General features: G+C 43.0%; 1 protein-coding gene and 1 long non-coding RNA gene across 3 annotated transcripts in view; one reads left to right on the top strand and one right to left on the bottom strand.

Annotated features, from left to right (window-relative positions):
* Nucleotides 1-12,103, top strand: part of LOC105940498 (uncharacterized) — a 45,816-nt gene that overhangs the window by 15,071 nt on the left and 18,642 nt on the right. The window lies entirely within an intron of this gene.
* Nucleotides 1-12,103, bottom strand: part of gabrb2a (gamma-aminobutyric acid type A receptor subunit beta2a) — a 33,255-nt gene that overhangs the window by 5,927 nt on the left and 15,225 nt on the right. For both annotated transcript variants that reach the window (XM_004540928.5, XM_004540929.4), the window contains exons 5-7: nucleotides 5,978-6,060; nucleotides 2,367-2,504; nucleotides 2,000-2,152 (exon numbers count right to left, since the gene is read on the bottom strand). In XM_004540928.5, coding sequence (XP_004540985.1) covers nucleotides 2,000-2,152; nucleotides 2,367-2,504; nucleotides 5,978-6,060 — 374 coding nt within the window. The remainder of the gene's footprint in view (nucleotides 1-1,999; nucleotides 2,153-2,366; nucleotides 2,505-5,977; nucleotides 6,061-12,103) is intronic.

Raw genomic sequence — 12,103 nt, 5'->3', positions numbered from 1 at the left:
CATCACTGCTCTCGAGAAGATCTGCATGGAGGAATGGGCCAAAATACCAGCTACTGTGTGTGCAAACCTGGTAAAGACCTATAGTAAACGTTTGACCTCTGTTATTGCCAACAAAGGTTATGTTACAAAGTATTGAGTTGTATTTTTGTTATTGACCAAATACTTATTTTCCACCCTGATTTACGAATAAATTCTTTACAAATCCTACCATGTGGATTCATGGATTTTTTTTTCACATTCTGTCTCTCACAGTTGAAGTGTACCTCTGGTGCAAATTACTGACCTCTGTCATCATTTTAAGTGGGGGAACTTGCACAATCGGTGGCTGACTAAATACTTTTTTGCCCCACTGTATATGTTTATCAAAAAAGGAAAGTTTTAAGCCTAATCTTAAAAGCAGTGATAGTGTCCGTCTCACAAATCCAAACTGGGAGCTGATTCCACAAAAGAGGGGCCTGAAAGCTGACGGCTTTTCCCCCTTTCTACCTTTTAATACTCTAGAAACCACAAGTAAACTAGCAGTATGAGAGCAAAGTGCTCTATTTGGGTGATACAATACTATCAGGTCTTTAAGATAAGATGAGGCCTGATTATTTAGCACCTTAATACTAATACTACCACGATGAACCCTTTAAATTTGATGTTAGTCATCAGTGTGGTCACATTAGCATGCAGAGCTTAACATGCTGATGTTAGCGTTTGGCCCAAAGCACCGCTCTGCCCAAGTCTATAGGTGAGTCATTCCCTGTGCAGGCTATGGTGCACTATAGCTACTGTCTGCCATTTTATTCCACTGGTTTTAGGCAACAAACTGCACAGTTTTCTGCATCTGATGCCATAACTCTGCATTTTATATAAGCTGCTTACAACTGAGGATCTACTATAGAGGCAGTGCATAATGAATGAACACAGATGTCTTTCTCGCTTCGCTGGAATTTGCCCCAGCATCAAACTAACTGAGCTCAGATGCTCATCTCCAAAGTATACGTGCTCGGGAACATGTGCATTTGCTCTTATGCTGTACAATGTATAGTGTTTAATGAACACAAGCAGTCAAATTTGAGAGAATGTGAGTCCACATGGATTAAAAAAAACACCTGAGACTGCGATAGCTTACATCCCGTCGTGCAACCAATGATGATGGAACAAACTGTAGGCTTTAAAAAAAAAGGGCCACATTGCCACTGTAAACATCTGTTGTTAGTCACAGCACGATTCACCTGCTTTCCTGACATGTACACATTGTGTTTGATACATTAGTCATCTGCCTGCACAATCTGCATTTGGTCAGATTCACACGTATTATAAATAACCCGGCAGCCAGCACTGTCACTGTAGCACGGAGCCTCATCTCCCCATTGGCTGCACTTGTTCTCTTTTGGTTAGGACGCTGAGAGCAGAGCGGGGAGGGGGGGGGGGGACATCTTTAAATCACGTTACCCTCTAAACGCACCGTCTGGGACTCTGACCTGCCAGCCGTCCCCACTTCCGAAAAAACAAACGGTGTGTGACAAGAAAGAGACGCGCAAAACGCAAAAGCTACCGACGTGCCAGTTTGACATTGGCGTGAGAGCGTGAGCTCCAAAGTGCACGGTGCATTTAAACAAATACAGCTGCGCTCGGGCTCTGATAAGCTGCGATCTCCGGCCAGCGAGAGGCTCCAAAAGACAGACAGGATGAGAGAAAGACAGCACACTTCAAGGTCGAGCTGCAGTGCCTCTCGCTCTGCATGACTCATGCATATAGTCATCTCTGAACAACAGACATTTAGCCAGGCAGCCTATCACACACTGCTATCACTCACTGTGCTTAGAGCTAATGAGGAAAAAAAGTAAACGCTGAGAAAATACAGGGAAAACATCAGGCTCGCCACAGACACAATAATGCAGAAATCCTGAGCATAATAATGTACGTTAAATGGCTCTTTTCATGCTCTGCTATCATTTGGCTCTGGGTTATTTCTGAGGGTCAGCGCTGAGCAGAAGCGAGCCGATCCTACCCAGGGCCACTCTGGCAGCCGATGCATCGTAGTTGATCCAGAAGGAGACCCAGGAGAGGATGGTAATCAGGATGGAAGGCATGTATGTCTGCAGGATGAAGTAACCAATGTTCCTCTTCAATTTAAAGCTGAGGGACAGGCGGGGGTAGGAACCTGAAGGAGGCAAAGGAGCAGAGGAAGTGGGATAGAAATAGAGTTTCCTCAGTGACACCAAATACATTTTCCTTGACGCAAGCGAGCCTGTCGCATACACTCTCTCTCTAATACTGACTGTCGATTTTATGTTAAAAACAAAAGGCCAAAAAATTGTTAACACAGCAGCTTATGCTAATTAAAACCTGCAAAACCCAGTGAAGCTTCTGCGCACCTGTGGAGAAGACGACGTTCTTGGAGATGAGTTTGTAGTCGACGATCGAGAACTGAGGCAGCTCTATCCTGTCCACGCCGGACACTGCGCCGTCTCCACCTCGCCAGTAAAACTCAATATCATCTGTGGTGTATCCATCTGCAGGGGAAAAAAGCCAGGACACTTAGAGAAACATTATCACCATCCATTAATGCTCTATAATATATCACAGCAAAGTGCTGTAATGTTAAAAGTCGTCTGCGGTTTTGTCTGTCTTTGCCCTTAACTATACTTAATGCTTGGCAATATCCACAGCAGCCGTCACCAACTCTGATTACATCTGAGGGGTCATAAGATGATTAGGAACTTTAAATAACAGGAAATTTAACAACATATTTTATGCTTTCTTGGAAAATAGAATGAAGGTGCCATTTTAGGGCTCTAAAAATATGAAATCACTTTTGGTTTAAAGTATTTAAAGTGTTTAAAATTTAAGGAGGTGTTGCAATTTGACTTTAAGAGCCACAAGCCAGAGAAAAGGCCCGCGGCGCTCACTGCAGAAACAAATCTCTATGATTGTGGTTAGGGTGAGGATCATTAAACTAACACACATTTAAGATCTCCCATTTATCCAGCCACTGCTGCAGAGGCCATCTTTGCATTAGGGGCTTGTCACATTTTAAAATTTTAAGGTTATAAACAGCAGGGAAGATTACAGAAACACCTACAGCCCTCAGAAATCTTTGAGCGGTGCTCTGAGTATTTGCTGGCAAACTTTGTGTAAGCGTAATCTCTATAAACATGCATTTATCCATTTGTCACTCAAAATTAATCATGAGCGTAAGAAGGAGGTGATTGTTGGTGATTTCAAGAACTTGCAGGAAGTAGAAGTCTCTCAGCTCCGTCACCGGGACAAGAAACAGAGGGACGCTCACTAAATATGTGGCTGCCGGTTCACTGCAGGTTTGTTTCCATAACCTGTTTCCATCAACCTGAAACAATTCGTGTAACTGCAAGAAGTTATCTGGTTGACAACGTGTTTATTTTTCAGCACTTTAAAGCAGGAAGCTAATTTCTACATAGCTGCACACATCGTGAATGGAGACAAAGGAACCTATCTGCATATAAAAAATTAATCAACACTCAGCATTTTCAACTCTCTGTGTGTGAAGCATGTATATGTACCAAGAAACATGTTCTCGTCTGAACTTTATCCTGCTACAGTCAACGGAGCGGCGTCGTGTGCTCACCCAGGGAATGGCCGTCTCCCTACTCCAAAGCTCCACTTTGACTGCCGCATGCTCAAAATAGAGGCAGTGACCTATTCAGATGTGATGAATAATTAAAGTCCGAGGCTTTGATTTTTAAAAATTAACACAAAATTCTTTGTTGCTATGGCGCTGACACTGAAGGTGAAGTTAGTCACGTCGGGTTGTTATTGGTCGGACGGGCAGCCGGCTTCACCCACAGGCCTTTTTTTTTTCACAGCAGACATTTTGATTTGTCATAGTTGGAGAAGCTCAGGTGTTACTAATAATATCAGCAATGGCTTCCTTCTGCACGAACCTGCATGCACAATGTCAGGAAACTCAACAGCCACCATTCGGTATATTATTTATACCTGTGCTTTTCCTACTGCGATGTGTCTGCTGTGGAAGAAAGAAACTCTGTCTCTAGGGTGGTTTTAACATCTTGCATCACTGACAGTTAAGGTAATGGCACACAAATACAGATTTTCTTTCTTTCTTCTTCTTTTTTTTTGTTGCTGTTTTTGTTTGAAAGAAAAAAAAAGAAATCCCCCGAAACAGCTGGGTCCTGTAGCTCATGGCCAATATTACTCAAACAGGAGTAAATTCTGCATCTGTTAAGGTTCTGCAACACATTTGGTGCTCTGGTGAGTATTCACAGCAGCAGGATGAAGTACGTGGGATCGACTCAAAACAAACTCACAGTGTGTGATGACAGTAATGAAGAAGGATGTCCATCAGTGCAACACAGAAGCTCTCTGGTGCAGAGGGAGCACCAACTTCTCCGATATTTGTTTAAAATTAGTCTTATTCTTTAATTAAAGCTTTTCTTGCCAGGGCAAACTATGGCACTGAATACTGAATGCATCTGCAGAGCATAAAGCAGTGGATGCTGGAACTCCACACCAGCAGATAAATAAGCTCTACCGTTATCGTCACAGCATTACCCCAATTAGTGTACCATGCTGCTGTTGAGGTGCAGCTCGGTTAAGTTCTTATCGGCTACGTCAGGCTGGGGATCAGCGGGGTGTTGAGTCATTTGGTAGAGGGGAGTTTTTTTTCAATATGAAGGGAGCAGTTTATGGCCAGTACATTCAGTTAGTTTGTAGCTCCATTCGTTCCAGACCATTGTCTCTGTTAGTGCATTACATCACTGCACTCAACCTGGTCTATCAAGACTGATATGAAGGGTGCCTGAGCCAAAGATGTGCATGGATACTGTATGTCAGCATTTATATGTGCATAACAGATCGTATTAGTTGGTGTTAGAGGGGAAGAAATGCTTTCTTTTTTTTTTCCTCAGTGCAGCACGTGAGTCCCACGGCCTGAGCCGCAGCAGTGAGTCGCTGATGTATCGGGGGTTTCTGGGGTTTTAAAACTTGTGTCTGTTAAAAATGCATTGAGTTTATCAAGGGGAGTGAGACTTCTCTGGGCTCATTAGTCTGAATAAAATAGCATGCTCTGGCATGAAGAGATTCCAACGTTAAAACCGTTGCCAGTTAATCCATATGAGAGCAGATACTGCCTGGTGATCAAAACTGGAGCTGTGTGTGTGTGTGTGTGTGTGTGTGTGTATTTCTGCCTGAGAGAGGAGGAGAGAAAAAAAGAGCATATGAGTGATGGAGAGAGAGATAAAAAGGCTGGGAGGGAAAAAAAAGAAGAGGATGAGACCGTGCGAAGAAAGGAGATGAGAAACGGAAAGAGAGGGTGATGGGGAGAGAGATGGCAAGCATAATGGGAGAGGAGCAGCGGGGGAGGGGGGGTGGTTCTGACCCGCGCTGTTTTTGTGCTGCTTAACGCTGCTGGCAATAGTGTGATCAAACCCGGGAAGACTGGGCCTACACCACATCCCAGCCCCATAATCCTTCTCCTAGGGGACCCAGATAATACACGCAGAGGACCTCGTCTTTCTCTCTCACGTTCCTCCTCTCTTTCCTCGCTCCCCTGACTCGAGAGCACCGGATCACGTACAATTACAAACTCCACGTGAAACTGAGTCTTTGTACTTCACAAACATGGAGGCGGCTTCACGAGAAAGCTGAACACAACATCCACTATCAGCACCCTCCTGAAATACTGGACCTAATCAGGCTCCTCCTCGCCTTGGGAAGCCACTGCAGTAGCAGTTGAATTAATTAGGCTGGATGTTATCAGTCACTGAGCCATTAGTGATGTTCCTCTTCTTGATGCATATCTCTTGATATCTCATCAGCCTTTCTCAGCATTTTACATCCTGTCTTATCAACTGTCTTTCTACCTCGGTGCCACTGGGCTGGCAGACTGTTTTCAGGACGGTTTTCCGAGCTGCATGCGTACGTGGGATCTCTTTAATTCGATGTCTTCGTGTGGGTGTGAGAGCTGGTTGTCAGGGACAACGGTACTTACAGCTTTCGATCTCCAGGGTGCAGTTTTGCTCATCTAGAGGGTAGCGGCGCAGGTCCATCATGCAGGCTGCGGTTGTAGTGATCCTACACACACAGAGAGGGATAAAGAAATATAGGATTCAACGCAGAAACAGGTGGAGGCGGCCACGAGCAGGCTGGGTTCATTTTATTTGACCTTCACTGCGCAGAGTAATGTAAACATCCCTGCAGGATGTTGGCAAACCTGAAGAGCACCAGACATGAAAGCCATTCTTCCGGAAATAATAGGTTCAAATGGAAAATGCCATCAAATGTGGGGATCAGGATTAACTCAAAATCAGATGCTGTTTGGCAAATCCGAGAAACCATTCCAACTGGCCGAGGCAGATGGCCGCGCTCCCGGAGCCTGGTTCTGTCTGGTTTCCTTCTTGTTAAAGCACACTTTTTACATCAGCCTCAGTTCAAGCCTCCATAAATTGTAAGCTGATGCTGACAATGTCTTTTTATTGAGAAATTCTTTTCTGCTTTTATTATGAAATTTACTGCATATTTTATTCTAATGACAAGATTGGGAAACTATTAAAGCTAGTAATTACTGTACTTAACAAAGTGTGGAATTTGGACACTATGCTGGTTTTACTTTTATCCCATAAAGAGATAAAAAAAAAAAAAAAAGCAGGGTTCAACGTCTGGTCAATGGGCTCCTTAAAAAAAGAGCCGTCGAGCACAGGCCAGTCATATCCAACATGTTCAGTCAGGGTGACGCACTTCCTGTTATAGATGACAAGTTGGCCAGAGCTGAGACGGGCTGGCACCCGGCCGCACCAAACCCCTGAGGCTGTCTGAGAGAGACTGGCCACACAATCTAACTATGGGGGCTAAATCTAGCGTAGACGTGTAAGACGAACCCCCTCACACACACGCACAAACAAACACACTGATTGATATAAAACATGATGGCGTCACGCGACCATTAATAATAATAGCAGCCTGTGGGAGAATTCCCAGTATAGGTTGAAGTGTTTGTCATAACCGCGGGTTTTCCTTGTCACAGCTGATTACGGTCACATCATCGATTTATTGTGTTAGCGGTCCATTCATTCGTACGTGGCAATGAAAAAGGCCACTGAGTAGCCAGATCATCCAGTAAAAGTCATGCTACATTTACACTTTACATTCATTGGACATTCAGTTCAACAACAAGGATCCCTCAGTGTCGCACAATCATAATTTGTCTTTATTCATAATTGCACTTTCCATCAATATATTAGTTCATATGTCCTTTTATTCTTTATTTCTTCAGTTTCACCATTTTGTGAAATACAGTGTTTGTAATGGGAACAAATGAATCTTGCTGCTTATCACTGAATTTGAACTAATACAAAAATAAATGAAAGGTAAACTGTCCTTATAAGAGAGGTGATGTGAACAAAAAGGCTTCATGATGATCATTTTACAGTGTTAAGCTGTAAAACAAACCCGCTGTCCTTATTTGAGGGCTTATGAGGGTCACCTTTGCACATCTCTGTTCAGAAATTGGGCCTCAGGAGGATATGCAATTTTATAAATCAGGGACAATAAATATTAAATAATAAAAAAAATCTGTTGTTTACCATTAAAAAACACAAGCAGTGGTGTCTGGATTTGCTTATTTTGATAAATCAAAGACTTTACGTCATTCCACTATTTATAAAATCATAATGGAAGTGCTACCATGGGAAAAAAATTTATGACAAAGTGCTGAAATGTATATTGTTTGGTGTGCATTGTCATCTCCTGAAAGCCTGTAAATGTTTTAAACATGAATAGAAATGGGCAAAAAAATGTTCTTAGTTCACACATTTTTCAAATCGCTGCTGCTTTGAGATTGAGAACGTGGTCCCATGGAGCTGCGGGGACACTATGGCAATAAAAAAATACAATCACAATGCCTTCTCTCGGTTAACTTCATCACATCTACAGATGCATCTTTAAGAGCGCCTTGTCTTTAATAATTAAGAGCAAACTTTATTTGAAATCTTTCTGCATAAGATGTTCAGCTCCCTCAGGCCGAGGCTGGCAAGTTTGGGATTTCATTTTTTCGAGCTGCAGAGTCTTCTTTCACACACTCGGGCTCTCTCCGTCTCTGCCTCCTTTTTTCTTGCTCTCTGGGCTCTTATGTAAGAGCCAGTTAGCAGGGCCATGGTGCACTGGGGGATTAAAACAGGAGGCTCATTTCTGTCCTAGTTTACCCCTTTTTTATGGCCACAACTTCCCAGGATGTTGTGCTCGCATAGCCGGGCACTCATCACTCACCATCATCGCCATCGCCATCACTAAATCATCGCGGTGGCACAGAGGAAACACAGGGGAAAAGCAGAAATGAGGCCAAAATGGCAGGGGTAAAAATAACAGCCTATTTATAGCCCACCTACATCATCAGCAGAAGTCTCACAGCTTTCTCGTCTGAGACTCCGCACGGCTGATCAAGAACTGCTTCTGCACCCCCCACCCCACCCGGCTGAGCTAGAGCATCCAAAACCTGCTCTAACAATTACCCCAAAAATGCAAATAATGAGCACGCAGGAGAAGCAGGACGAGGGTTTCTCTCTGCAGGATTCCCTCCCCATCTTTGAATCTCCTCCTCCTCCTCCTCGTCTTCGTCATCTCCACTGCAGAGAGAGTCTGCTGTGGACCTCTGCAGCAGCAGCAGCAGCAGCAGCAGCAGCAGCAGCAGTTGTCATGAAGCACAGGCTTGTTTGCTCTTCATCAACATCAGAGCCGGTCCGTCTCTCGCTCATCCCAACCTGCCGGCGGAAAGGCCATGCTCTCGCAGATCACGCAGAATCAAACACGCTACATTTGCTCTGCGTCGGAGCTAATAGGACACAGAGTCTAAAAAAGGCTGTTTTTTTCTTTTTTTGTCTATGTTCCTCTAACAGTTCAACCCAGGCGCGCTCTCTCTCTCTGTATATGTGTGTGTGTGGACCCCCCTAAGGCAGCCTGTGCACCTTTATTCCAAATGACCTTGTTTACGGACATAACACAACCACCACGAATTCCCAGACAGAATCTCATTTCGAGGGAGCATCAGAGAAGAAGAGGCCAAAATACAGATGAGAGGGGGATTTTTGCAGGTTCCAAACCTGGTGCAGGCTTACTTAAACTGACATTTTATCATGCATGCAGGCATCAGGAGAAAAAAATAGAAAGATCATTTCAGAAGTTAAATTAAGATGGAGAAGCTTCCTCCATTTTGGATAGAGAGCCCATGTTGAGCTGAGCTAACACATGCAGGATTGTCTCTTCCTGCTCAGGCAGCACATCCAATCAAAAAGCAGGAAAAATAAAGAGGTTTCTACGTTTCCCTCTCGCCTGATCTGTAACTTCAGAAGGAGATAACTCTAAAAGTGATCCCATTGACAGCATTCGCACGGGATATCATTGTGCATTTTAGCTGCAGAGCAGAAACGTTCCTCGGCCTGACAGAAGACGACGTCAGTCTCCAAAGCACAAGGATGTGTCCTCTCACAACACAAAAGGAGTTACAATATTCACAGAGAAAGGAGGGAGGGTGGAGAGGGAGTGGGGAGAATCCTAATAATTTCTCCATTTTGAATGAAGTCTGACCTTCACGTCTCTTTCTCCCTCTTCGGCTCAGTCTCTCTCTGTATGCCAATGTGGAGCGACATACAGCACGAGTCACGCACTCGGTGTCTATATTTCTTTTTCATTTTTTCCTCCATTCCTGCATAAAATGAAAAGCTAAGTGGAGTTTGTGTTTTCCTGTTGTGTGTGTATATGTGTGTTTTTTCCTCGCAGCCTGGGCGGTATCTGTGTTATTGGCTGAGCCTTTTCAGGGGCTGGGTAATTAGATCAGACTGCCTCTCCCCGAGAGTCAAACCGAGCTCTAAAGTGACAGTTGGGAGCACTGTTGTAATTTTCTGCTCCTCCTGGTAATTGAAGACCAGGATTTGGCAGGATTGGGATGCACTATATATCCACAGAATAAGGAGTAAACAACACCCTCACTCTTCCTCCTTCGTGTGCACCCCTGAAAATAACACTCACTCATTCACACGCACATGTACCCAGAGACACAAACTGCACACACAGACACACACATCTCCTGCAAACTAAACAGTTTAACCTACTGGTGTTTGCCAGTTAGCGTGTTAGCTGGTTTCAGCTCAGCACAAATACTCCTCCTGCAAGATCAATAATATGTTTACTTTTGCCCCTCATTATCTAAGGATTTAGCAATATTACCTGATATTTTATAGTCAAACATTTTAGCTTAATCTCCAAAAAGAGAGATTCAGCATATAGTAAGGGGGTAAAATTATAGGGGCAGGAAGCTTTCTGGTTTTCAGTCTGTAGTTCAAGCATTATAAGATAAGTCACCTTGAGCAGGCTTTACTTGCATTAGAAGGATGGCATGTGATGACTATTAGCTGGCAATTATTACTTGCCAAAATTAGTTTGCTCTATCCAGAGGCTGAGTCAGCAGACCAGTCGGTAGATTTTAGAATAAATTTAAAATGTATTTAAACGTTTACAGACGGTTGTTTGGTTGAGTTTTTCTGTGTTTATATTGTGCAGATTGAATAAGAGAGTCGCTGTGTCCTGCATGTGGCTTCATCTACTCCCGTGATTTAATATCACAGCAGAGGTGAAGATATCCTGACCGCACCGCTCCATAAACATGTCAGCACCCATAGATTTCTAAATGACATCTTTTAGTTTCCTACCTTCTTCATTCTTCATAATGCAAAACTTGCTCTAATAAATGAGGAAATGAAGAAATCTCTGTATGTTTGTGATGTTTAACAGCCATTCATGCAGTTTAGTTCAAAATTGGCAGGTGTGCCACTGGAGGCCTCTGGAAGTGCTGTGTAGAGTTTATCCACATAATAAAACAGAAAAGTGGGACCCACCCACTCCATACTGCCAGTGGATATTAATCACTGAAGTCAATGACTTTTTGATTGTCACATTGCTGCAAATCAAAATAGAAAAAAACAAAAATACACTTGACTTGGAAAAATTGGTGGTTGCTGGATGATTGCATTTAATTTTTTTTTTAAAAATGCAATGGCTTGCAAGTAGATGAGTATCCAAAGTCCTCAGCCACTGGGGGACCACTTAAGATTGCAAGATGATTGCACAGGTCGCCTGATGGGAGGCAACCTGTCTCCAAACACTTGTCATCTGACTCACTTTCAGAAAAATCAGCTAAGATTTGCAAAAATGTATTTAAAATTTATACAAGCAGAGAGATTATAAACACATCGGGATCAATCTGAGTCAGTCTGTGCTAATGGATACAACTTATCTGCAATGCATCTCTTTGCAGTAGGAGACTTAGACTAGTTGCCAACTGGTTGTATTCTGGTTCTATTATGTCAGAGCAAGGTTGCTAAGGTTGTCTTTGTCATGTTGCAGTTGAATCACTGTCCTGAAGAAACTATGTTACTGTTTTTGGAGGAATTTCTGAATTTCAGAGATTCTGGCTGGACACTGAGTGGAAGTAGGTAAACAGTGTGGTTTTTCACTTTCATGTGGATTTCTGTATATGCAGACGGCAACTGACAGCAAAAGGTTTATGATTTCCTGCGATTTATTCATTCACAACCAGTTTACATGGAATTGTGACCTTGACCCTACTCAGCTGCAAACTGATAACACACTCATCGCCTTTTTGACAAACCTAAGCTGCACTGAAGAGTGCTACTACCTGTAAGACCTGGTCCTCATGGCTAAAGCAACCATTTCAAAAGCAACAAGATTACAAGATTTCAAAGGCACAGCTGCAATAATTTTAATTACCCTCCGATTCTTCAATGTACTTTTACATCAATAGTTAATGTTTATGTCCTACATACATATAGATTTACTCATGAGAGTGGTCCCTTTCACAGTTTACATGTTTATAAATAATTAGGAAATGGCTTTCAGGGGCAGTAATTATGGTGGAACTACTTGGAAACATTTCGTCTCTACTTTTTACTCAGATACATGTATTTGACAACTGTAGTTACTCCACTTTTCCTTTTTTTTATATTTTAGCTACAGTCAGTCAGCTTCAGACATATGATGCAGTGGTATGAATTAAACAGCAGTGTGTAAAGAAAGTGAATTTTATTGTCAAAATGACTAGTATCCACAG

Source organism: Maylandia zebra, linkage group LG2 (assembly GCF_041146795.1).
Source record: "Maylandia zebra isolate NMK-2024a linkage group LG2, Mzebra_GT3a, whole genome shotgun sequence".
Taxonomy (NCBI): Eukaryota; Metazoa; Chordata; class Actinopteri; order Cichliformes; family Cichlidae; genus Maylandia; species Maylandia zebra.
This window is presented reverse-complemented; position numbering and strand designations above follow the sequence as displayed.